Source organism: Taurulus bubalis, assembly GCF_910589615.1.
Source record: "Taurulus bubalis genome assembly, chromosome: 4".
NCBI lineage: Eukaryota > Metazoa > Chordata > Actinopteri > Perciformes > Cottidae > Taurulus > Taurulus bubalis.
In genome coordinates, this window is record NC_136592.1 from 13881183 (window position 1) to 13908947 (window position 27765).

Below are 27765 nucleotides of genomic sequence, written 5' to 3' on the forward strand. Positions count from 1 at the left end.
CAACCATGCTGAGTTCTCAGTTAACACCATTTACCTTTATTTTGAAAAGTGCCAGTGAGAAACAGTAATGATTCAATGAAAAATACAATATCCTGTCAATGAAAAAGCAAAGCGTAGTTGGTCACAAGTTGAGGAGTTTGGTAAAGTGAAAGCGCATGCTTTGGATGACTGATGGCACTTTATTTCTCAAAGGTTTAGAGAAAAGCTGTCGAGGGCCAGATGTGGGAAGCACATTTAATCGCTTTGATTACACAAACCCACAATGTATAAACAACTGCACCTACACTCCATTTTGTGAATGGGGGTATGTCATAGAAACAGATACAAACAGTTACTGTATATAATGTACATCAAGAACACTTATGGTTGAGAGAGCGTGACACAATGTGAGACAACTTTGTTAACAGACGATGTCTGGTACATTTCCTGTCTCTCCCTTAAATACTGTGGCATGTTTTAAAGAGGTTTATAAAGATATCCATATATATTTAAGCTTAGGGAAACGCTAAAGTTCATAACGACAAATTATTTTTTAAGAAATGTTTGAAATTGTTGTAGAAATGTTGCATTTACATCAATGTTCATCATCTGAAGCAGTAAACAGTATGGCACAAGAATAAAAGGTCTTCACAATGATTATTGCAAAGCAAACATTGCCATCTAATGGCTAAACTGCACCATGTAATAACATCACATGAATGGAAATACTAACACACACTTAATATATACAAAAATAAAAGATCTTCATGGCCATTCTGTTACAAAACAATGTTTACAATATTTAAAACTAATATTATTCAGTAGTTGTCCATGGAGTGCCTCTAAAGGATATCACATCAGAACGTTGTTTAACTTGCATCGTCATCCACTTCCATCCTCTCATCTTCCTGAGCAGTTTCATTGGTTTCCTTTATATTCGTCACACATGTCCACTCTTCTGTCTGAATGTATTCTTGCTGCTGCTGCTTCGCGTCAGAGCTCAGAGCACGACTCCTCCTCCTTTTCACAGAGAGAGAGAGAAACAAATCATATGATGCTCTTCTCGAGGTAATAAGAACAAACATGATTTAATAAGCAGTACCTGTAATGTGTGTGATCAGTTTATCCACAGCTCTTCAGTGCTGTGATACAGTGACGCTTTATTGAGTAGTGTTATACAGAGCCCACTAAGAACCAATTCACTCTTAATTCATGTACTTCGTCTTATAGCAACATTTAACCAAAATAAATCTGTTAAAAATAAAAAACACTTACATTTTTATGTATGCAAGGATGATTATTGCAGTAAGGAGAAGGGCACACGTTGAGGTGATGAGTATAGCCTTCACTGGAAAAACATGATAGGGAAAAGGCATTAGTCATAAGAAACAAAAACCACACCAAGTATATAAAAAGTATGTCGTTTTTACTTGTATGTTTTCCCTTGTTATACTATATTTTCTGTGCAGTATGAATTTCATATAACAAAACGTTCCTCCACAGAATTAATTCCCTCGTGAATAAAAGTCTCATACCTCCAGCAGAGCTTTGTGCACCGCCAACAAACCGGGCTGGTTGTGCCTCCCTGTCTATGGTTTTAGAAGTTGAGGAGGAAGAAGAAAGAGAGGAGGAGGAAGACGTAGAGTGTGTGGTCTGGGTGGGACTTGCTGTTTTAGAAGGAAACTGAGTTTTCCTTGAGTAATCCCTCCCGTTCAAAAGGCTATCAGTTGTTGCATCCTTCAATTGTGTCGCAGCATCTGTGCATGTGTATAAAAGCCACGAGAGATTAGAAACCTGTTATATAAAGTGCAAGACATTAAATCAAAAAATCATCAAAAAATTGTTTCAGTCTCCCATTTGCAACTATGTTATGAAAGTGAAGTCCTTGTACAGCTTGAAAACCCATGCATGCACTTATGAATGGGGTTCTGCCACTAATGGTACATATTCAGTTTATGTATTAAGTAAAATAAACATATCACAATTGTAGAGGTTTAAACAAACCTTTTAAAATGTATTTCTCATGAATTTGGAGCAAAGTAGTGGAGCAAAAAACTAGTTATGTAGAATATACAATAAATGTGGCTAAATCCAAATGTAGTCAAAATGCAATTACATAAATTGTTACTCACTCACACTAATCTGAGTTAATACCCTCTGATGTGTATGTTTAGTTACAGAACAAAAACCTTGTGCAGTGTTAAGAATGGCTTGCACGTTATCTTCCATAAAGTACTGCATCTAGCGTCAAGCACTTGACGAAAAATGCATATAAAAAAGTCATACCTGATTCATTGAAGCAAAATACATCGAATTTTCGTGTAACAGACGCTCGCCATGTCACCAAGCCTTTCTGGCTTTGGCCACAAGTAGAAAGGGCCTTGATGCGAGGGATGACTGCAAAATGTTCATCAATCCATCCAAACCTGAATAAAATCCAAACACAACATCAGGGACTTTTTATTAAACTCCACTGAGATGACTGAGAGGATCATTTCTTCCCTGGTCTTACCTGCACGTTTCTAAACCTCTAGTGAGAGCTTCCTGTACTTGTGCTTTTGAGGCAATGTTCACTCCGAGGGCTGAGCACAGCCTCCGAGCATCAGAGGCATTGAAGGTGTACTGAGGCTGGTTGAGGTCATTTAAGTTACTAACCTGGAATACTCCAGCAATACTTTTGTTTGCTGCTGGGAAAACTGGAAACAGCATACAAAACATTTTTTGAAGTAGGTACTTTTCAGAGGAGGAGTTGCTAACATTTATAGACTTAGACATTTCATTTGAACCCAAAAATATAATTTTACAAAATGAATAAATATAAAAACTGCTGGAATCACTTACCTCTGATGCGTCTTGTCTCAATATTTTGAGCAGAGGTGACTGCAGTAACTGACAACAGTGATGTGATGCAAAGCCAGAACATATTTAAGACTGGTCAGAGTGGAGTCGGATGAAAGCAGAGCGTTGGCAAGTGATGCACGGTGTATGTGCCTGTGAGCCAAATGACAGGGTTAAATAGGGTTGATCCTGGTCACTGGGGCGTGTGGACTTAGTCATTACCAGAAAGTAACGGAAAAGGAAGAAGGAAGTACTGCTCCCAGGCCACATCAAGAGCCATCATATGTTCTCGGAGCAGGGCCCAGGAGACAAAAAGATAAAAGAAATATGCCAACAGGAGATAAAGCTCCAGAAATGCACTGCAAAATGTAGTTAATCGCTCTTGTGAAAATACAACTTGTAGTATGAGTGGTATGTCCTTCCATAGGCGATATGCACTGTCACTGACATCTGGGCACCCTGTCCAAATGATTTCCTCCCATGGGGAATTACTCAGTCATGAACATGCTTATGATCTCTGGTATCCTCTGATGAGTTTTTGGCACACGACTACATCCCACTTCCACAAAAACATCTCCACACGATCTGACGGCAGGAAATGACGCAGAGCTGACGAACACGCAGCAGTGTTTTTGTCAGATGTGAGGTGTCAATGAGGGCATAATAAACGACAATCAGGGGCAACGGAAAAGGGCAGATATTTACCTCATCTTAAGGTGTTTGAGTGTGTATGGGGTCGTTGAGCTCCTCCAAAGAGAATTTTGATGTGTTGTAAAGTGTCAGGTTGTGGCGCCAGAAAATAATATATTTAGCTTTAGAGTTCGATTGATAGCACTGTGTTTCCTGCAGGATAAATTATAAAAGTTCAGTTACAGCCAGCATTTACTTATTGTATTTACAACTCAGGAGCTGGAAGTGACCAAAAACAGAGTTATAAGAGAGTGACTATTGAACTTAAATTTACCAGGAGGCCAGAAACCAGACTCCAAATAAATAATAATGAGGCTCCAAAACTGCTGAGTGTGTATTTAAGCAACACACTCACTATATACTTTGAAAGGATATGTCAATGTGTAACTTGTTTCCACTGCCCCAAAAAGGTCAAAACATTGTTAGATGTTAATATGTTAAGTAGGTAGCATCTTATTCTTCTCAGTAGAAACAACTGCAATATCTTTTCAGGTACCTTTATTTAAAAAGGTGAAGTGGCAGATCCTCAAATCCACAAAAAACTAACAACAAAGGTATAGCACACATGTGTAAAGAAGATAACAATAAGCCTCATGCCATCTAATCAGTGCGCTCATACAAGAATAAATCTCTCAGTGCTCTGAAGACAATATGGCACAATCAAGAACCATCAACTGCAAAATATTGCACCCAAGGAACTACTTTGGAATGTGCTTCTATTCGAAAGTATTTCAATAAACTTAATAGAAATTAAACAAAACATTCCTTTATATTCTATATGTTTAAATATTAGTTGAAATCTCTTCGGGGCTTTATTATCTATTGGACCTGAGAGATTATGCTTATAACATTAGAGTCTTGATAAATATATACTTTTTCAACTGCAGCATTTAACAGAAAATGCCATATTTATTATCAAAAAGTACCTAAACCAAAATAAGCATCTTACATCATATAGTGCAATAGATACACACACACACATATATATATATAGAGAGAGATATATACATACTATATCGCACCATATAATTGGTCCCTAAACAGAAATTATCTTTTTTTTCTCACTGCAGCAAACAATCTGTCAATCAAAATAAAAATAAACTGTTAACTATAACAAAGGCAACATTATCCATTACACCTCCCAAAACGTCTTTGGCCCTCGAGAGTCAGGGTCACAATTCAAGTGAGTCCGAGTGTGGTGATATGGTAAACTGGCAGAGACGGAGTTCAACTGCCACAGTGATTCTGGACTGGGTTCTTTGGTTGTTCTGCTTCCCTCAGTCCAAAGATTTTCATCTTGCCTCACACAAAAGTCTCTGCTTACGTGTCCTCTCGTCTGTTGTAGTAGTCACTGAAGAATGTAAAAATACTGATAACCAGACACATCACCACAAACAGTGTCAGGGCGATCCAGAGAAGTCGTCGACTCAAGGGAATCTTGGGACAAAACCGACCAAGAAGAACCAGGACCTCTTCCATCCTCCTGTGGAGATAATTACCTCATACAGTTAACATCAGATGTGTTCATTGTTGTCTACAGTTTAAACATTTACTGCAGCAAATAAACAAAATCATCAATGAGATGATGATAATGATTGATATATTCAGAGGATGGGAATATTCGATTATGTATTTTAGAATAATGGATATGTCAGTTTACTCCATCAAATTTAATTTCACCTTATTTTTTTTGTTGTATTTTTTACAATCAGTAAAATCAGTAAAATCAGTAAATGCAAACTATGTAGAGCTACATAAATATTGTGTCTGTAATTTAAAATGTTGTACAATGGCAATGAAGTCAGTGGCAGGCAATAGTGTAGTTGTTGTTGTATCAAGTAGGAAGACGGGAGTATGTTTAATCAACCCTTCGCTGCTTCTTTTTAAAGCAACAGGTTCAGTTTACCTGCTTGTCCTTCTCTTCTTTCCACTCTCTTCATCTTTATTTTTCGATTCCAGCAATTTCTCTGCAGCGTCTTCCTCTTCCTGCTTCTCCTCCTGGAGAACTTTGCTTTGCTTCAGTCCTTCTTGTACACTGCATTTGAAATGTTCACATTAACCAGCAAGATCTAAGAATATACAGTATTCATATTAAGTCCTATCATCAGGCAGTAACATACGATGTGGAATTTATTCAAAGTCTCTGTATACCTAACATTATATACACCTGCACAACAAGAACAACATAACTGATGAGTCCCATAAATGTGGTGGTTTATGATGAGAAACAACAATGTCTTCATACTGAGTGTGTTTGTGTGTAGTTAAGGATGAGGAGAGACGGCCTCACCCTTTATTATACGACTCCTCCTCAATCTTTTCCTTGAGCTCGGCTCTGATCTCTGCTCTGATCTCTTCCAAGTTGACTGGAGGCTTGGCTGGGACACTTTCCTGCTCCGACACACCCTTTCCACTGCATTGTTTCAAATGGGAAAGAACAATCAGCCTTGGACACCACCAGCATTACAGCAGAGGTTATACAACCGAGAGAGGAGAACATTGAGGTTCCATCACAACACCGTGGCCTTGTTTTATAAAGAACAACCTGCAGCACTGATGTGGTAGTGTGCATTACAGACACTATCGCAGGCGAAAACTAAAATAATAGTGCTGGCACTTTGCACACTTGTTTGTACTATTCTTGTCTCCTCACAGAACATCTAGACCCTTGAGAGCTCCACTCAGGCTCGCTATATAACCAGGATATGATTGGAGGCTTGTGCCTGGACTTTGTCAAACTCTTTGCACAAATGTTTAGATTATGACCCAGGACAGCATATCCATCAACTGCAGCAGGGTTTGATTATTTTGTATGATGTCAGGGATATTTTCACCCCACTGGGGCTTTTCTCTACACCGTAAAACACATTCTGAAGGTCACATAAACAAGACAAAGGTCCCATTGCAGCACAAAATGCTTTTGATAACAATGATTACAAGTTCAGGCTTGTCTTGGCCCATTGTTTCAAGGCTGTGTGGCGACCTTGGGAATCAAGCAATGGTATGTGTACACACTGTGTTTATGTGTGTGCAAGAAAACACCATGAGAACACGAAACATACCATTCTGCTGCTGGTTGTGCTGCCTCGGTGGGAGCGTTGGCTTTCACATAACTCGCTTCACACTGAAGAGGAGAGTGTTGAATATTGTGGAAGAAAATGATAGCCTTCTTAGAATAATACACAATAAACATAAACCATTAGAGAAAGCTAGAGGGGAAATGCCTCTTGAGGGGGACTGCTAGCGACTCAAAGCTATCTGAAATGTGACAAGAAACTTAAAAAATACTCTTTCGGAATTGTTTTTCATAACCTTATCACATTACTATATTTATCTTAATGTGTGTCCCTATTAATTTGGAAATACTACAGTTAAGCACAATGATCTCACATTTGTACGTAAGTACCATACTTGAGTGAATATATTTAGTCACTATCCACCACTGACAATTATTATAGATATGACTCGGACCAGAATGTATTACAAATAACCAATTACAGCAATATGAGACAAATGGTTTACATTCCAAAACCCTATTCATCCATTTTGAAATGAAAAGAAACACAATGTCCTGAACAATGTATTTCTACTACAAAGTATTTAATAACTAAGTGATGCCCCTAAAGTGAACATATTGTAAAACACTTTGACTCTGCACCCAATCGGATAGAGAGGGTGTTACTGTAATAAATGCTTGATATGCAATTTCCCATCAGACAGGACACACCAGGACAGGACAGGACAGGACGACCTACCAGGACAGGAAGAGCAGCACCAGTGATGGGTCCAAAGCTGAGGCCCGGGCCGGCTATGGCTGGGGTCTGACCTGGGATGTTTAGGAGGTTAAATTTAGGCACCACTGCTACGCTAACCCTACGTCTGGGCAGAGCCTAGTGAGGGTGACAGGAGACAGAACATGTGCCAGTGGTAAGGATGAGAATTTAGGGATGTAAAATTGTTTTGCTTTTACATAAACTACACCTACAAAGGCATGATGATGTCACCAAAAGAAGAGTGACTGACTAATAGTCCAAAAATTCAATTTAAAACTATATGAAACATCCATAAACAGAGAAAGCAACAAATCTTCAAATTTGAGAAGCTGGAATCAAAGAATGTGCGTAATAGATGACCTTTAGATGATAAATAACCATTTATCAAAAAGTTGTAATTTTCTGATGATTAATCAACTAATTATTTCAGCACTAAAAAACGTAGAAACGGAAGCACTTACTTTTCCCAGAGTAAGGGACATCGATCTTGATGGCCGTGGAACTCCATCATCTTTTTTTGAGACAAACACAGACACACAGAATACAGCATTAAGATACTCCAGTTACAGTGGGAAGACCCTGGTGAAAATACGTTTGGAGGGCAAAGCAGCAATGATGCTAAAAAGAGGTACATGCTTTATCAAACCATGTCTGGATAAATAAAGTTGAAAAATATTTTCCATTTACAAGCATGAAACCATTTGAAGAGTAAAGGTGTGATGTTTCTGTGTTTATCTGTCTACCAGTCTTACCTCCAGTGTCTACGGACCCTCCGTAACAGCGATTTGAGTTCTGGTTGGCCAGCTTCTTAAACTCCGTCAGCTCTGCATGGTCCTTCTCATACGTCCTCTTCAGATTTTCCACGTATTGCATCATGACCTCAGTGGCCTTGTTCATACGTTTCTCCTGTTGCACAAAGAAAATCTGTCAATACTGCAGGACAATATACTGTATATACACAGACACGTGACCTAAAACCTTTTAGCAGACAGACTTTAAACAAAAGACTCTTCGTGAAAGAGCTACAAAACAAGTTGAAATTTGACCCATTTAACAAAGTAACTGCCAACTAACGCAACAAACAGACACACAAAAATTAATCTTCCTATGAACGTTGTGTTTTTAGCCACCGGATGAATATAAGTCCAATATCAACTGGTGTATTCTTGTTTTATGGTTTGGTCTCCCCACATAACCGTCTTTTACATTCAACTTTCTACACCAGCGGGTTGCTAGGTTTGCATGTCAGCTATTTGGTGCTGGGCAGGTAGCGTGCAGTGGGTTCATCAGAGGTTTTTGCTCAAAGCTGCTGACAGCTTTCGGGAACAGGGTTGAAAAGAGCAGTGAGACCAAACCATGCAGGAACAGCTGTTAAAATATGCACGTTGCTCATGGAGAGAAATATATTGTGGAAAAGACCTTATAGTTACAACATACCCTGCTTCATATATTTGCCTTTCCCTTCTACGGTATGAGATTATCACACATCCATTATTATTTGCAAAACCCAGAAAGAATAGAATATATAAATGTGGCTGTCAAGAAAACAGACTGCAAGTCAAGAGACTTCTCGTAATCTGATGTTATATGAGCCTTTATTTCTGTGCAATAGATATAGCCCTATAAATAGATTTGTATTTATAGATGGGTAGCAGTAGAAGGAAAATATAAATAAAAAAAGGGCAATAATTCATCAGAATGTTTTCGAAATTATAAATAACTAAAAGACCTTTGTACTGCAAAAACAGTAAATTTGCTCTTGAACTGATGTTTTGTTAGGCCGGCATGAGGTCAGCCATGACATCAGATAAAGATCTTTCCCATAATTGTTTTACATGCTGCCAAACAGGCATCACAGTGAGCTCTTTAAAACAAGATGTGCTGCATATTTACATAATGCAGCATTCTCTTCATCTGTTCTGCATTTCCTCTGTTTGCATCGCTATCTGGTTGCGTTTGTATTACTGCACCTGTCGAACTGCTCCGACGATCTCTGATCTGCTGGAAAGCCGCGTGGCCAGCCGGTGCAGCACTGCTACCGTCTCTATGAGGCGCTGGTAGGCCTCACGCTGCTCCAAATTCTGCCACTGTGGCGAAGTCATCTAGAAGAAACACAACACCACCTCGTTACAACTCTCTCAGGAAAACAAAGTGTACATCGATGTCCTCTTCTGTACCTAAGATTGGACTCAGACAAGATAAATATTTACTGTGGGGCATTTCCAGGAAACATTAAACAGACGAACAAGCACTAAAGAGCCAGAGGGAATTCTTCTTTTCTCGTCAATCTAATATCAGCTGCTGTATTCGAGGGCTGACCTTCAGTGCTCCTTTGAACTCTTCCAGTTCTTTCTCGGTATCTTCCTCAGTCAGGTTCCTCTCCCTCTCTGCCTGTTTGAGCCGCATCTCCAGAGTGTAGTTGTCATTACGATATGCCAGTGACAGCTGGACAAAAGCGTTCTGTGGGGAGGAAGTCACTGCAATATAACACTTAGAATGGCACATTAAAGACTGATGAACTGCTGGTGATGGCAACACACAAACTCAGAGGAATCCATAGAAAACTCTCCCACAATGCAGCATGCAGCATGCACGCACGCACGCACGCACAAAAACACGCACATTAAATGAAAAGGCAGTGCGGTTGTTTGCGTAATACTAAGAAGCATTTTGATTGGTTAACTTGTGAAGGAGAACCGAATGTCCATCAGGAAAGCATAGGGAACAGGCTGTGATTCTGACATTTGACCACTTGATGTTTGGTTGAGTTGATCAAAGCAGGTCTGCACATACATGGGCCACAACGGAGAGGAAATATATGACCTTGCTGATCCAGACAGATCCCAGTGGGAAAAGCGAGAGAGGCTGCAGCCGAGCCTGACAGCGTCACTAATGTTTGCATTTTTCTCCACAGGAAATAGCTCAAGTGTCTCCTAGGTCTGATCAGGAACAGAAAAACACGTTCCTGTTGACCAAACACCATCAAACTACTTTGGTAAAAAAAACTGATGATTATGAACATCATGGCGAATGTTCAGCAGCGAGTGTATCTAAAGATCCGAGTGCTCGGTTTGAAACAGTGTTTGAACACAATTTTCTGCTCAAAGTAAACAGATTACAGTTGGCAGTCAACTTTATGGCCCATTGTATGAAGACTCACGCACATAGTGAATTACTGTGGAGCATTTTGAAGGCAGACATTTTAATGAGGATATTAAATTGAATTTATTTTCTTTTGGGAAAAATTATCTGAGAAAATTATGAGGCAAATTCTAGTTTTATTACAGTTTTCTTAGGATATATAACAAATGTAATTGCTTTTGAGTAGTAAATGTATTAACAAATAAGGCAAGTCTCTTTCTACTATTCAGGCTTATATAGACCACGGAAGTCTATAATTATAAAAAGGAATAGTTCACCATTTTGGGAAATAAACCTTTTTGTTCTCTTGCCGAGTGTTAGATAAGAGGATTGATACCATTCTAAAGACAGAAAATGGGGGGAAACAACTAGCCTGGTTCTGTCCAAAGCTAACAGAAAACATAAGTGTATTTCCTCAATTCTAAAATTATTCGTTTAAAATGCAGACAAGCACAAGCAAAGCGCCACAGAAAAACAACATCAACTGGAACAGGAATGGACAACGTTCAATTCCTCATCATGAAAGGTTAACAGTATGATGTTTTTGTGACTTTGTATCTTTATTCTTTAGCAGAAATACTGTGTGAGAATCACCCAAAACCTAATCAGATCTGATACCAACCTCAACTTCTTTTTCAGTGAGAGGGGGTGCACTGGAATGAAATCAAAGAGGAACTGTTAGTATGGTGAGTAATGTACATAACGTTCAGTTGTCAGTAGGGTGCGATATATTTTATCGATTAGACAGAAAAAACTAGGCAAAAGATGAAAGTTAACTAAAGCAGCAGTTGTTTCACACCAGCCTGGTAGACCTCGGTGGAGTTTGAGTTTTCTCAGCATCACATCTGAAATGCTTGGCATGGCGTCTGACTTCTCCTTTGCCTCCTCACTACTGGCTGGGTTTGGAGAAGGTGGACCTCCTGCAGACAAATTGTTGCATAAATCAGTCCTAAAGCCAGTTACCTGGTCTTTTTCCAATTAAGTTTTGATTCAAGTCTCAAGTAATTTGAGACTGACATAAAAGACATAAAAAAAGACATAAAACCATCTAATTTCATCTTCCTCAGGTGGTCTTTGGCTCACATACTTTAAAAAATCATGCCATCTGCTGATGGAAAATGCAAACAGCATTTATTTCTCTGTTATGAGTTGCCAGTAAATGGGTGGCACAGAGGGGGAAAAAACAAGAACAGATCATCATCATCATTTGCTGACTGGAACAGATTTTCCCTGAGATTCAGGAAGTGCCCACCCTTGACGACATTGCTAAACACAGTGCTGAAAGTACTTTCTGTTTTACATGGACAAGAGGGAAAACAAGCACTGTTACCTCTTTCCTGTTCAGCAGCTTCACTCAAGTCTGGCAACTTGGATCCCACTATGCTTTGGTTACGCATCAGCTTGTGCTCCTGTATACACAAAAGCACAAACACATGAACACAAGAACAAAGCAATTACACAACATCTTCGCCAAGGAGGCGTTTGACAACCAAAAAAGCATTAATGAGAGTAAAACGTAATCTGCTGAACCGCTTCTTTACCTCTCTGAATTTAGACAGTTTCTGTACACCTCCCAGCTGAGCGGGGAGGTCCTTGTACCCTGGGGACTTGAAGGCAGCATCCCTGGGCTTGTCTGAGAGGGTATCCTCTGCTGTTGGAGGGAAACTTGGGACGCCATTTCTAGAATTGAGGGTGCCGACAGTATCCCAGGAAACAGCTCTCATGAGTGGAGGGAAGGCCCCAATCGTCTTGATCTCTGCTGTACAGGGGGCTTGTTGAGTAGCGGGTCGAGGGACGGGCTTGGCCACCCCTGTGGCTGGGGCCTGGCTGGGGTTTCGACCTGGTCCCTCATCCGCTTTACCAACTGCTGGAGGACTTTTAGGTAGAGCTGGATCACAGTTCTCCTTCTGAACAGCAAAACGAGGTGTTAGAGTCCCAGAGGACACTTTCCTCTTCTCAGAGGGCCTCCAGTCCACCAGCAGTCTGTTGCCCTGAGGTTAGCAAGATAATAACTATTATTAATACATGTATTATTCATGTTGTTTTATTAAACCTTCTGCAACTTCACCGTGTAGATATTTAGACATTTCTTGGGATACGTGAAACATTTTAACGGATCAAAGTCATGAGGTGTTCATCTGGAAAGCAAGAATGTCTGTATAAATGTATGTACCAAAGTGGTACGCTGACAATGCCATCCCTCGAGAGCCACGCCCCTGCTAGCATGATTAAAAACCTCTTTAAGAAAGTCAGTAAACTTGTTTGCAACCTTTGGCTCAAGTATTAGGATGTTTTTTCAGTTTTACAGTTTGTAGGAAGAGACTCTTATGCTTTTGCATGTCTTCACTCTTCTTCAAACCTCTCTATCAGATGTGCATTAGACCATATACAGTTTGTCATATATATGTGTGAATAAAAAGGAATCTGTTAATCTGACCTCTTGATCCTGTGTTGTCAAGTCAGGCTGATCTCGCACTGAAGGAACTTCCAGATGCTGCATGAGAGGACAACATTGCAAATGTTCTTTCGTTAACAAATATTACTTTAAAACACACTATTTCAAAACACACTTAATTAACTCACACCATCTTGAGTGAATGTTGTTTTTCAATAACAATAATTTCTTTACCTGCCCAACTGACTGTGAGTTGACATATGTTCCCTCTGTGGGTCCTCCAGCTGAAACAGCAGAAAATAACGAACAAAATCATTCTCGTAAAGTGCAATGGACCAAAAGTTATTAAAAAAATAAGGTAGAAAAGTTATATATAAATTGTAAATAGTGGTTTTAATTAGTTCATTACCAGTTTGAGGAGCAACAACCAGTGAGATGCTTCTAGATGAACACGGTGAGGTTGACGGAGTTGCAGTCGGAGAAAGACCTGTGGGGAAAAACATTTGTGAACTACCAGAGAAAGTTCAAAATCCCTCAAAAACATTTTTGTTAAACTCACTAAGACACATCTGCTATGTGTGTGTGTGTGTGTGTGTGTGTGTGTGTGTGTGTGTGTGTGTGTGTGTGTGTGTGTGTGTGTATTCACTACCTGTGGGTAAGTCAGTGAGGGAGCGGCGGCCGCGGCGTGTCAGGAAACGGTCGCTGACCTTCTTGGCCTGTTGGAGTAGCTCCAGGTTTGTCTGTCGATCCTCCTCAGAGAGCTGCAGCTCCGGCAGCTGATCTTTCAGCAGGTCGATCACATTACCTGTGCTGTCTGAGAAAGAGAATACACACATGCACAAGTACACTTTGGTTTTGTGGTTGTTTGTTTTGTCAAGTTCAAGGCAACAAACAAAATGCAGTTATAGACAAACAGCAATGTTAATCAATATGCTTGTATACTTGCTCAAACATCAGGTAATAAGGTTTAAAAATATACATTTTGTACAATAACTCTTTGGGGAAAAGAAGATAACAAAGTCTGTGAGTGCTTTGGGATTTGAAGAGATATTTCTCAGTATAAAGTCCCTTGCCAATGAATAATTCACAGGATTGGATGTGAGCCAATACATCAGGTGATGAGGTTCAGCCGAGTCAGTGATGTTTTTATCTCCTCTCTTCAGAAAAGGGCAACAAGCTAAACATCAAAAGTAATCAAAGCTGCAAAAGCATCTCAGGCATGTGGGAGGACACACGGACAGATTCATCTCTCAGGACACATATGACCAAACTTAGTTGAAGTGTGGTGAAGCTTCTTCGAAATATTTTGGTTTTATTCATCCATGAGAAGACAGATCTTTCAACAAAGTTACAAATGTCCACTTAAAAACAGTGTCTTCAACTTAGTGCTAGACTAAAGGAAATTGCCAATGATAACATCAGAATAGCTGGCACTGAGTTGGGGCTATCTTTAGATAATTGCAGCTGCAATGTGTGTGTGTGTGTGTGTGTGTGTGTGTGTGTGTGTGTGTGTGTGTGTGTGTGTGTGTGTGTGTGTGTGTGTGTACACAGGGTTTACCCACCGACAGTGGTGATGGGTCCTCCAGTGGAGTTTCTGGCCAGGCGAGCTCTGGGACTGTGTGGCCTGAGAGAGGAAACAGTAATGATACAGTTGTCCCGGTTTACTTCTAAAAAAGAAGAAAACTGTTTTAGTGTTTGAGATGGACGATTACCTGGTCTGCTCCAGAGGAAGCCCATCTTGTTGGACAATAGTGGCCTGCTGTGGATAGACGATGGTGGGGGCAGTCATGGCGACTGCTTGCACGTTGCCTGGTGTAGACTGTGCAAAATAAATTGTAAAAAAAAACGCAACAAAACAAATGTCAATGGTAAAACAAAGTCACAGCAGAACTGGCATAGGTGTAATATATGTTTTTCCTTCATTTCACACACATTTGTGTCAGAATATGCATTGTATTAGCACAATATTAACAGACATAATAAAGGTAGTAAAACAAAATTCTTACAAAAACAACAATAACAAGACGGGGCCTCAAAGGTAAGTAAAAATGAAGTTCATATTGTGCTACAGTTGGGCATGTTCACAAACAAATGAACAGTAAATAGAGTGACCACAAACAATGAAGGCGGGCGCCTTTAATGACCCTTAGAGTGGTTGGCCTCGGGCAGTAGTGAAAGAAAATAGTTCGTGTTTGCAAATGTGTCTGGAGTCCCTGCAGTTAGGCACTCTGACCAGCTGGTCATACAGACTTAACTGCAGGGACTCCAGACACATTTGCAAACACTAAATATTTCCTTCAACTAGCTTGATCATCATAATCCTGAAATAATGACTTAATACTTCTACACTTCTCTAAAGGCCGTGATACACCACAGCCTTGGTTGTATTGAGGTTTAGGTTGAGGGTGGAAAGAAAACGTGATGTTTGATAAGAAGAAATGGGGGTTGTGGTTTGTTCAGGCGGGCAGCAATACTTAATCAAACTTCTTTAACCCCAGTTGAGCCCCAGCCATTTTTATTAAAGATTCCAAATGGTTTGCATACCCATACTAAATACAGAATATCTCCTCAACCACAAGGGGTATTTGAATCATTTCAAAAAGGTATAATATACAGAAAACACTTGTGAGACCAGTTAAGAGGTTTATATAGCAGTATATGTGTTACTAGTTTATTGGTTCATGATAGAACACAGGAAAGAAAAAAAAAGAAAAAATTCCGAAATGTATTTAGGATGCATTTCCTCTTTTTAATTTAGCATATGATCGCTTTTCTTTCTACTATAAAATAGCACTAGGTGTTAACAGTATCTCTGCAAAATTTGACTTTGATTTAGTAAAGTTAAATATTTCTAGTAATTCATTTAGTGCAGATTTCGTGAACTGTAGGTTTAACTGTCCGCTGAAAGCAAAAATGCCCTAACTTTTTTTCTGGACCTTGGACGCCTCTGGTTCCACAACATAGGGGCTCTGCTCAAGCAGATGCAAAAGCAGATGCACCATCACATACCAAGCAAGTATCGTTTCTTCCATAAGTAAGTCATATTTCAGTTTTTGGGCTAGAACAGAAATGAAATGTGGTTGGTATCTTGCTGAGACAATCCAAAACCACTGTTTGACAGTGGTTTTGGATTCTGTAGGTCGTAAGCTTTCCAGAAAGGTGTGCCAATCATGTGTGGCATCAAGCTAGGGATATAAAAATTATATTTTCAGAACTTGGTGAGCTCTCTCGAGTCACTTTCGAGTCCCTCGAGTCATATTTATGGTTTATGTTAATATTTAAGGTTTAATTGTGTTATAAACATGCACAATTGACTTATATGCTCTTGTAAGGCCAGGCTTTGCATTTTTTTTGCTATGTCACATCAGTAGCTTTGGTATCGATTCATGAGAGTACGAGGACTTGGAGAGTGAGGAAGAGCTCCTGATGAAGAATTCTGCCCCCATTTTTTGGGGCACTGGGGCTCATAAGGTTCACAGGCTACCTGTTGAGAAGTTTTCAGCAGCCACTTTTTGCACTACAGTGTCAAGTTCTTAAGGACCAGTCATTTTAGAGATAGAGACACACAATAATGAGTTTGAATATGAGCAAAAATGTGAAAGAACAATTCAACACAATTATGTTCAGTGTGAACATTGACATACATCTGTTCATAGGAGCACTTCAGCGATTTAAACAGTTCAAAATAAAGTTACTGGACTCACAAAAGAGTGAAAAACAAAAGCCGCGGAGGCCAAGATCCCCAGAGTCTTAGTCTCGTTAGAGATCGCTAGATCACAATGCGGGCCATCTGTCCAGAGCCACAGACAAACTTATATAATTACTCCCACAGGCTAAATTTGACTCCTAGTGACACGATTAAACTGGACTTCATGAATGAAATTGATGGAGCACCCGTTGAACAATTACGTAGTTTCAAACATTTTGAAAACTTCACATTTTCTTAAATTATCGGTCGATCCTTTCCTGATCATTCCCAAATCCTTGTTCAACCATAAAAGGAAAGTAGGCAAGCAAACACAGACTGAGATCAACACTAATTCCCTGAGAGCTCTTTTCATCTTATCTTTGCTCTGGTGGTAATGCTGCATAAAGACCATGGCCGCGCTGTAGTAAAGGTGGATACTTTTAGAGTGTTGGCATAAAGAAGAAACCTCGAGGGCAGATGTTCAGTAGCAACATTGATAGAATTTCCTCACCGGAGCAAAATGGATTATTCTGTGACAGATTTTCTGGCCTCACATGCTTTATCCAAAAACAGAATATGTGCTTCAAAAAGGGACACTCACTGAACTGGGAGAGCTAGACGAACTGTCCAGATCCTCGGGGGAATCCTCCTCTTCCTCAGGCAGTGTGGGCATGGTATGGAGCAGTGGGGGGCGTGAGCGAGTGTGGGGGAAAATAAAAGGTGTCTCAACGGAGCAGGGGTCAGCACAGGACTCCTCAACGCTATGATCACTTTGCTCAGGAGGATATCCCAGCAGGAAGTGTTCCTCCTCCTCCAGGAGCTGCACGATCATGCAAACATGAAGACACAAACACATGTATGTTATGTATAAGTAGACACATATGTAGTGGAGTAAATCCTTAATTGCAGGTAGTTATTGAACATTAGCTGCTAATCTTAAAAAAAGAAAAAAAGAATAACAAATGAATGGTGATATTCTGAAGGAAGTCTTTACGGGCCAACTCCAGCTTAATGAAAAACAGAGACACCATGAATAAATCCCAGAAGAGCTTAATTTGCCATGGCCTTGGAACAGCAGCTAATTTTGATCCAATAAGCTGTAACATCTGAAACAAAACTATCACAACAATAGATTAATTTCTAGTGAGGATATGAGGTAAACATTAAATACAATAATGTAAAAATGTCATGAAACATGTAATCAGCCATGCCATCAATAAAGTACAGTGGTGGACACTATAGTTGCACTCTCTTCCCCACCCTGGGTCAAAAGGAAGTTCAACAAATACTCAGAAGCATCACTTAAAGATGGGGAGTGTCTGACCACTAGTAGAACTATGGAGCCATGTCGTACCAGTGGGTCGCCATTGGGTTTGTATTGTGCATAAAACTTGCAGGAGGACCCACATACACCAAGGAATGGACAGGGCTTTGGTAAGAAACACTACATGTTTACAAGAAAACCTCACAAGGTACCTTTAAGTTTGAGAAAATATTTAGTTCACTGGGAAAAAACATTAAAGACAGAGAACCATTGATTAGATTCTTCTAGAATCAATACGTTTTTTGTTGTTTTTCTGATCGTTTCTATAATTAGCTGTTATGTTATGTAGTATTCTTTTTTAGGGTAACATTTAGTGTGTAACCTATATAAAATAAAAATGAAATGATTGATAGAGAAGTCAGTTTCATCATATTTATCTGAGTGATGGTCTGTGGAGCAACAAAGAAAAACAGCAACACTTACGCAGAATTCTCTACTTCACAACACGAGTGATTGAAAACGCAAATAAATACCAGTCATGCCTGAGCCTCATGACAAAGTTTAGTATGTTTTTCTTCAGGCAGCACACTGATTGAGATCCACTGGGTTGTTACACTCAGTGTTACTTTCTCTCACAGGCTGACTGAGGCAATGAGTTCCTGAGGGACAGTGTAAAAAAAGAGAGGGCTTGTGTGAAGATGCTGTGTGGGACAAGCATGAAGACAACCGAGAGGAGAAATCATTACTCTGCACTATGTTGAATTAAAAATGACTATCCTACTACGAGCTACGAGGAAAGGAAAAAATAACTGATCAATGACGGCAACTGAGGAAACAGACAACTTGTTCCTAAGATGGAGGCTGGGAAGGATCCAGAGTGCTAATTTGAGCCAAAGGCAGGATAGTAAACACTGCATATATTCTAGATATTAATGATACATTTTTCTGGAGCGTATATTATATTATTATTATATAATTATTATATTATATTATAATATTGTATTTGTGATATGGCCTGCTCATGTTCATGTCTTTCCCCAAATTAAAAACAAAGCCTGTGCTATGCTGCATTTATAATAGAGGTGCAAATAACAGTTATTTTGATTTTCTTGATTAAACATGTATTCTATTAATCATAATAAAATTATAATTTCCTATAGTTCCAAGTGACGTCTTCAAATGTCCCAAAATAATATATTCTGCTTACCTACAAATGTACATTTGAGAAGCTGGAGCCAGTGAACATTTGTTGTTTTTGCTTACAAAGTTACTTCCATATTTTTAATTGACAAATTGATTAATCAACTAATTGTTTCAGTCATTCCAACTGATGTTTGTCCACAATGCTGCATCAGTTACCTGGCTGACTATACTACAGAGAAACACAACCTAATTTGTTTATACAAATTAGGTTGTCTGAACTAGAACTTGTCTGAACCATTGTTTGAACTTGCCGCTCCTCCCTTTTTGGTAGCACATTTATGTAAAGCTAAGCTAAGATTTAACCCTTTGAACAACACAGTGCACGAAAGAGTGCACGAAAGAGTCTGTATGAACTATTGTCAGTGTTTTTGTGCTGGATGCTAATGCCCAGCCAGTTGTTTGGTTGAACCAAAAATAGAAAGAAATACATATGCATGACTAGCACGGACATGGCTGTATTTCTACTGCCAGAGCAGATGAAGAATAAGGCGTGCAGGCGAGTGAAAGGTGATGAATTATTGGATATTTCAGAGGTATGGCATGCACTTTATGCAAGGACAAATGTTCTTCGAATTCAGGGCCAGAAAATGCAGTGTGCTGTTCTTTGTCATCACAAACATGACAAGTTCTTGGGAACATATAGGGACAGAAATGCTGTGAGTCACTGGGGAGGAAATGGGTTGTTTAACTGTCTCCAAGTGATCTGCAACGATATTTCCTGACTACACGAGTACTGTCATACAGCATTACATTCCCTACTATTTCTCCGCCTGCACTAGCATTATTTGACATTTGAACACTTTAAAACTTTAATTTCATCTGATTTTCATACCTGAAAGTATGAAAGGTCTTCTCAGTCTACTTCTTCTGTGATTATTAATCAAATCAGAGCAAAAGAGGTCAGCTTTGAGGTTCTGCATACATAAATATTGAGTGAGGCACCAAATATTTCTAAAGCGATTAACTAATTGCCCTTGGAGTTCAGGGCGGCTTTGGTAACAACCACCTGCATTTTTTGTGACTGACTAAACATATAAATCTTAACCACAGGTTTTATTCTTTCATTAATATTCCACTTTTTCCAGTTGTTTTCATCATAACATAAGGAGACAAAGAAGAAAAAGAACAAAGGAATCAGATGTAATTTTAATAGCTTGTATGTGTACTTAATAGCTTGTATCTACTGCCATGTCTGTTTACCTAAGAAGAAAAAACTTCTTACTACGCAACCAAAAAAGCTTGCAAATGCAACTCAACAAGTTTAAATACATTCCGAGGACAGAATCCTGACTCCAAACAAAGATGCCAACCTGCACTGCAGGAGGCTCAACGGGGAAGACTGTTTCCAGGGAAGACCATGAAACTAAATATTGCAGAGTAATTGCATCACTCAGATTGTTTCCTGTGGTGGGAACATTACAGAACATACAAGCCCGAAAACAAACAGACCCTGTACCACAAATCCTTTAGGACAACTGTTTCTTAAAGGATACACTCATAAAATAAAATAAAATAAATATGTGACAAAATGTACTTCTCATTGCTGCCAGGCCTAGCTGTCTCTTCCCTCAGACCGGCACCCTCCTCCCCTCCTCATAAGTTACATAAGCCTACTCCCTCTTGCCAGATTTGTTTAAACTTTGGTTGTGTGAAGCTCAGAGTACAGGGCCAGCAGAGGAAGTGGTTGCTACAGAGCTACAACAGATAGATAACAGGACAGCGGAAGTGTGAGAAAGACAGAACAAAATAAATGAATGTACAGAGAGATGAACAGTCAGGTGAGTGAGCAGATAGTCACTGACTTTAATACGCATGATCAAACAGAAAGAAGAAACGAAAATGACGTTGAGTTCCACTTCCAGACAAAGATTAGATTATGTAAACTCACCCCAGCAGCCACAAGTCAGACCGACAGGTGTCCAAAAGGCCCAAAACACACCTTCTTGCACAAGTTTGACGCAGCTACAAAGACGCTAACAGATGGCTGATGCCGCTGAACCTGCAAGTCCTCTGTCGACCTAAAACCATCACCCACTAAGACACCACAGCTCCATGAAGCGGATCATCTGAACCTGTCCATAGAGAACATGCACGTTACCTGAGTCCACCACTAGCGTCGTGGAGAAACACTCTCACTCCTGCTGATCTCTCCGACTCAGACCTACTCCCCACAGTGAAACTGTCACTCTCTGCCTTTTCCTCAGAAATATCCTCTTTCCTCGGGGCTTCTCCTTCCTTCTCCCGTCCCCTCTGTTCTCTGTCTTTTTTCAGCAGCAGCCTCTCTTTCACTCCTGGGAGCTTTGACCATTTAAGGAGAAGGGCTCTGTATGCCTCTTTGGGCTGCTGTGGAGTATGTGTGTGTGTGTGTGTGTGTGTGTGTGTGTGTGTGTGTGTGTGTGTGTGTGTGTGTGTGTGTGTGTGTGTGTGTGTTCTCAGACTGCTGCTCCACTGATCATCCCTCAACTAAAACTAATGAAGAAAGTACAAAAAATTGTGTTATTCTGGTCTGCAGGGTTTGTTTCTCTAATAGAAGTGTGGGAGCAGTAGGAGAATATTTCCTATGTTGTTGTGTGACAGGGCATGTTTGTGAGAGATAGATAGATTGTGTCCATCCAATCTGTGTTTACTCTGCAGACTAAGCGGAATCCACGCATCCACTTCTGAGCTCTTGAAGTTCATTATTGTTTGTCAGACTGCATTGTCAAACCTCGCACCATTTGTGCTGCTTTTTAGTGCTGAGAGATTTGGGTTTTAAGAGCAGCGATCATCCTGAATATTGGGAGGACACAAGATCAGGGCACACAGTCACATTGTTTGGAGGAACGCAGCTGACATTCACAGCAAATTACAGCGTCACAGTTTGAATTAACGTGAGCTGATAATCTTAAGAGATTTAATGTGAACAAAACCTTTCATCAAAGAAGCAATTTGTGCAAAAAAGTTAGATGTTTAGTTCATCTAACTTGTTTAGTTCAACTCGAGTAAATTATCTTTTTGAAGTTATTTAGGTATTGAGATTGTGTTGTTTTACCCAAATCCAGTAGTGAAAGTAGTAGTAGTAGTAGTAGTAGTAGTAGTTTATATTAAAGTTAAAGTAAGTACATCAATGCAAAATACTCTGTTAGAAGTAAAAACCCTGCATTCAAAAGTGTGTTATAAACCATGTAATACATGTTTTGGATAATGTGTATGAATGCTAAATAGTATATATATATATATATATATATATATATATATATATATATATATATATATATATATATATATATATATATATATATATAGTACTACTACTACACTATATAGTAATACTAGTAATATTTCTGAGGAAGGGGGGAGTATTGTATAAAGTACAATATTCAGCTATGAAGTAGCACATATATACTTAAATAAAGCACAGTACCTCAAGTTATTATTTTCCACCTCTGCCTAAAGCACTAAGTCATATTAAACGCTATCTTTACATTAGTATACTTGAAAGTGGTCATCAGTATCCTCTAAAAAAGAAACTTTTATAATTTCAAACAAGCCAGTTAAAAAAAAGAAAGATACAAAAACCCACACGTGTGCAGTCCTTCCACTACATACAGAAATAATCAGTCTTACCTTGCTGCAGCTGCCTCCTCCTGTGTCACCTGTTGAAGCCAGAGCACAGGCAGACAGGGAAAACAGTTAATTTGCATTTAACAGGAAAGCATGTGCAATGCAAATGTCATGAGAGGTCATATAAATGTCTGTGTGTGTGTGTTTGAGAGAGAAACAAAATGAGAAAACAAATGTGGAAGAAATCCATTTAGTTTTCTGCCCTGTGAGATTGATGCTAGCGTCGTGATATTGATCTGATTGTTAGAACTATTGTAATTCTTGTTTCAGGAAGTACCTTGCCCCCCATTGTCCACCTCCATATAACTAGGGGCAACAATAACCTGGCAACCATTTCGAGTACATGAGGTGCTTGATCCGCTGGTTGGTAGCTCTTGGCCCAAGTAACCGCGACTGTGTCGTCTGCTTTGGGCAGTCTAAGGAAAATGTTGGTAGTATTGTGATATCAAGCAAAGGGCTAAACACCAGTAGCTTTTTGTAGAGCACTATTGGAGCTGAGCAGCATTAGGGTACTTTAAGGGTCATTGAATGAGGTAAACTAGCATGATTCAAATATGACAGAATACACATGAAAAAAACTTAACTATGTGTCTTATTTGATTGTCCCAAATATTTATAAGACACACATTTGAGTAATGCTTTTTACAGACAGATTTTACTTTACTTTAAAAATCTAAAGCAAATCATTGAGAAAAAACCCAGACCAGATGAAGGTGATGAAGATGTGCAGTAGACTCTTGGCAGTGTTTTGGCAGCCGCGCTAACTTTCAAACCTTCGTCCTAATTTTACCTAATTTACACTTCAGATTTTTTTCAACTGCACCACAAATCAGTTTGCATTCCAGACACAGTAGATTAAGGTATATGTCCATATTTCTCTCATTTATAGATTTCCCATCAAAGAGCACACTGTTTATGACCACACACAAACACACACACACACACACACACACACACACACACACACACACACACACACACTTTGTGTCTTGTTTTACAGTAACATAAAACCTAAAAACAAGTTTTATCGCTTTTTTTATATTATAGTAATGCGCCTATCTCATATTAATGATTTATTTGTGTATGATAGATAAAGACGGATTATGAACTAGTTTTAAAAGCCTTAATGGAGGCAGAGTACTTCACGGTACCCAAGATAGCATCAAAAACACAGAGCATCAGCTGCAGTATTGACAGACATTTAAAAGCCCACATTAGCTAAAATATTAGAAAACAATATGCAACTCTTATCATGTTAACACGTTAATCTAAGTAAACAGGATGCCTCCCCAAAATCTACATGTTAGTGATGTCCTTGTTGCATGTTAGCATTTAGCTCAAAGCACCAGCAGTGCCAAAGTGAAGCCTCGCAGAGCCGCTAGCATGACTCTTAGCTTGGTTTATGACAGTATGTGACATGCAGTTTCACAACAGCTTTTATTAGCTTTCTAACACCAACGGGCCCATATATGGGTCGATTTTCCTTCGGTACTTTTGTTCCCCGTGTTCAAGTAGTCGTATGAACCCCATTGAGTTCTATTACTTGTATTATTTTATATCTTTTCTTCAGATTTTTTTGGTGAAAAATATGTATATTTTCAAAAAAAAATACTTTTATACCATATTTTGATCATAACTATGAACATACAGCATAAATTAATCAATGGTGTCCCTGATGAATACATAAATAAAGTGCAGTATTCTTGAGATAATGTTACTATCTAGTTGCTGTGTGGGAGCGCTCCAAATACGATGAAACCTTCCTCACATTAACAATGAAGCAGTCACACAAGCAGACACACAGACGGTTACTGTTTGTTCATTTAAAATATAATTTCCTCCTCTGAGGCCACCGGTTCTCAGCAACCTTAACATGCTCCAAACTCTCCCCTCCATCGCAAATCAACAAGTACATGCAAGACTGGTATTAGCCATAATAAACACTGAATTCATCATTTATAATCCGTTATTCCAACATGAAAACTCATTAGTAACTTCTTCTTGATTAATAAGCTTTGGTTTCATACTTTATAAATGATGAATTCATCAAGTAAATTAAGTATTCAGGACTTCTTCATAAGAACATTTGTAAAGTGTTAGTAAATGATCAAAACAATCCTGCAATTCATGGTGAATTCAGGCAGTTACTACTCATTAATTCAGTAGTTACTACTCATTAGTTAAATGTTCTGTGACCTAATCTTAAATGTAGACTATCTATGCTTTACAAAGCATTAATACATGTCATGATGAATTCAGTAGTTACTCTCAATAATTCAGTATAGTTACTACTCGTTAGTTAAGTATTAGTTAAGCATGTTCTGTGACCTAATCTAAAGTGTAGACTATTTATGCCTTACAAAGCATTAAAAAATGTCATGATTAATTCAGTAGTTACTACTGGTTAGTTAAGTATTAGTTAAGTATGTTCTGTAACTGAGACTTCTGCTTAAGCAGTGGATCAAAGCTAGGAGAAGTCTCAGTTATCTTCTCAACAGAAAAGGGAAATAGACACAGCACAAAGTGATAAAGAACATGAATATGATGGTGCTGGGGGGCCATGCTCGTCAGTGGCACGAGTGTTCCATAGTTTGTTGGCACATAGCTACATTTTATAGATTATGCTAGCTATGGCTAGCTCGCTAGCTAGCAAGCTCGTCACTGGTCACTGGTCAGGCACCGGCACGCGCCACCTCAGTTGAAAGTAGACCAATCCAGGTGATAGCGAGATACTCATAATCAATCATTTGTACCAGCAAACTAAGAAACATGCCACCACTCGTGCTACTGATGTCATCATGACGTGTATTAATGCTTTGTAAAGCGTAGATAGTCTACACTTTAGATTAGGTCACAGAACATGCTTAACTAATACTTAACTAACGAGTAGTAACTACTGAATTCATCATGACATGTATTAATGCTTTGTAAAGCATAGATAGTCTACACTTAAGATTAGGTCACAGTGCTACTGAAACTTTTCCAATTCTTTTGAAGAAAGTCTATTCACTTTAATAGTTCGGCTTTTGTTAAATCCGACCTACAAGAACCTAAAAGCCTGCATTGTGTACTTTGTGAGATCTTAGATTTCTTTATACACGCTCAAAACACTTCAGAACAATTCCGATGTTAAGTGGACTGTAACACAATAATTCACAAAAACAAAGTATAACAGTGTTGTCAATTAAAAATGTCCGGGAGCTAAAAATACTTACCCTCACTGTGTTTACATTAAAAAAATACATTCTGACCTCCCCTAATTTTCCTCATGGCTCCCTTTGATGGATAACACACACTCCCTCAGAGCTCATTCTCTCTTCCTCCTCTGTACCAGCTGTTATGTGCAATGTAAATATCTTCTTGGTCTATTTTCAGACATCCTTAAGAGTTACCATTCGAGAAGGAAGTAGCTTTAATTCATTTGTGTCGAACAGTCTACCCCATAAACACGATAACGCTATAATGAAGCCATCATACCATTTGTAGGTAGCTGTGGAGGCTCACTGACTTCTGGGATGAGAGAAGATGGAGGAAGACCTTCTCCGTCTTCAGGCTCCACAACAGACTCAGCGGTAGAGCCTGTGATGTCTGATCCAGGATCAGCTGGCAGACTGGGACATGGAGACTTCAAGAAAGTACAGACAGAGAGAACAGTTTGATAGGAGACATTAAAAGAGACATCACAACAACTTCATGTGTTTGACTGTTGCAGAGCTGCAATTTATGTGATCTGAAATCACTATTATAATATTAATACTCGTGCAAATACTTTTATTATTACTATACATTTAAGGTTCGTATTAGTCTTCGGTTGAGAGTCCAATTGCTGCATATGAACATGAAAAACCCTCCCAAAGCTATTAACTTTCATTTTTGCACACTCCTTTAGAACAATCGTTCCTAACCTAGAGATCAAGACCCCCACAAGGGGTCAGCAGTCTCTTCTAACTGGAGGAAATAAGAAAACCTCAATTCTGTTTTGCCAAATTATGTTTTTTGGACATTGATCTAATAGTTTCTATTCACTTTGAACTATTGCATAGTTTTACCTCCTTGGGTCATTACTAACTATACAAATAAATTAATGGGATATAACTAAGTACATTTACTCAAGTGCTTAAGTTCAATTTCAAGGTACTTGTACTCTACTTGAATATTTCAGGCGTTTTCTCCACTACATATATTTGATAACAGTAGTTACTAATTACTTAGCAGATTAGATTCATAATCCAAAATATTAACAACAAATATTATAGGCTAAAAATATTGATCACAAGCTACCTACATTACTTTCAGCTGACACTTTTATCCAAAGCGACTTACAATTTTGCTCTATACACCGTAGACACAGCAACGGGGAGCAATTTGGGGTTAAAAGTCTGGCTCAAGGACACATCGACCTGGACTAGCGGAGCCAGGGCTCGAACCACTGATTCTCTGATTGAAAGATGGGCATACTAACCACTGAGCCACAGTAGCCACAGACCTAGCAAATTAAAATCCTGACTGGACAATTCTGGACAGTGGACACACATGATCTCTCTGGACAACATTTGCTTTTAAATTAAATGTTTTGCAGGTCCTTTTTGAATAATACAATTTAACTAAATAAAAGATAGAACACATTTTCGCAGAGCAACTTGCAACTTTTTTAACGATCGTGACCTTTTCAATTCAAGATCATTACATTAATAACAATCAACTGTAACTGTTACTCTGGTGAAAAGCAAACTGATTTTGAACACAGACGAACCTGAGTTTGATCTTTTTCTGTGATCCTGGCCTCCAGAACATTCAGCTGCTCGTCAGTGTCGGCTGCTCGTACCAGAGCGTCCTCCACCCTCTGGGTGATGCTCTCCATCCTCACTTTCACCTGGCTCACCCTCTGCTCGCTCTCTCTCACCAGCTCGGCGGTCTTCAGGGCGCTGTTGACCATCGCCTCCATCTTTCTGAGGGTCTCCAGAAGGCCGTCTGTGGTCACCCGAAGCTGGGTTTGCTCCTGCTCTGAGGCTCCACTTGTAATATCCGTGGCCACTGCGGCATCCCTCTGATCCTTCTTCACAGCTCTGTCTGGTTCTTTTCTCTCAGTGTTGGTTCCCTTGTCGATATGAAGACTGCTGTTTTTTTTCTCCGCGGCACACTCCTGTGCAGATCTTAGAGAGGTTTGCAGGAGGCAAACCTGCTCCCTCAT

At 39.3% G+C, this 27765-nt stretch overlaps 2 protein-coding genes across 2 annotated transcripts; both read right to left on the bottom strand.

The window, feature by feature from the left end:
* Positions 1-19: 19 nt before the first annotated feature.
* lyve1a (lymphatic vessel endothelial hyaluronic receptor 1a) lies at positions 20-2953 on the bottom strand. Its single transcript, XM_079217199.1, has 6 exons — positions 2821-2953; positions 2492-2675; positions 2266-2405; positions 1515-1736; positions 1255-1327; positions 20-999 (listed from the first exon to the last, which is right to left on the bottom strand). The coding sequence occupies exons 1-6, from the start codon at positions 2900-2902 to the stop codon at positions 849-851; spliced, it is 852 nt and encodes a 283-aa protein (XP_079073325.1). The 5' UTR covers positions 2903-2953; the 3' UTR covers positions 20-848.
* Positions 2954-4002: 1049 nt separating this feature from the next.
* mrvi1 (murine retrovirus integration site 1 homolog) lies at positions 4003-27765 on the bottom strand (the record flags this gene model as incomplete). The annotated part of the gene is given in 25 exon segments (XM_079217525.1): positions 4003-4990; positions 5414-5542; positions 5798-5920; positions 6570-6631; positions 7263-7397; positions 7742-7791; positions 8033-8186; positions 9251-9382; positions 9600-9740; positions 11044-11074; positions 11221-11341; positions 11752-11830; positions 11963-12412; positions 12859-12915; positions 13051-13100; positions 13226-13303; positions 13466-13630; positions 14379-14440; positions 14529-14635; positions 17106-17355; positions 21108-21161; positions 21163-21368; positions 22578-22606; positions 26052-26199; positions 27328-27765. Coding segments are annotated over 25 exon segments (3414 nt in total). The 3' UTR covers positions 4003-4827.

Coding starts and splice junctions, on each gene's coding strand:
- lyve1a (XM_079217199.1), bottom strand. CDS start 2,902: ATGTTCTGGCTTTGCATCACATCACTGTTGTCAGTTACTGCAGTCACC. Junction 1,328..1,514: donor TGCACAAAGCTCTGCTGGAG/GTATGAGACTTT, acceptor ATGTTTTTCCAG/TGAAGGCTATACTCATCACC. Junction 1,000..1,254: donor ATCCTTGCATACATAAAAAT/GTAAGTGTTTTT, acceptor CTCTGTGAAAAG/GAGGAGGAGTCGTGCTCTGA.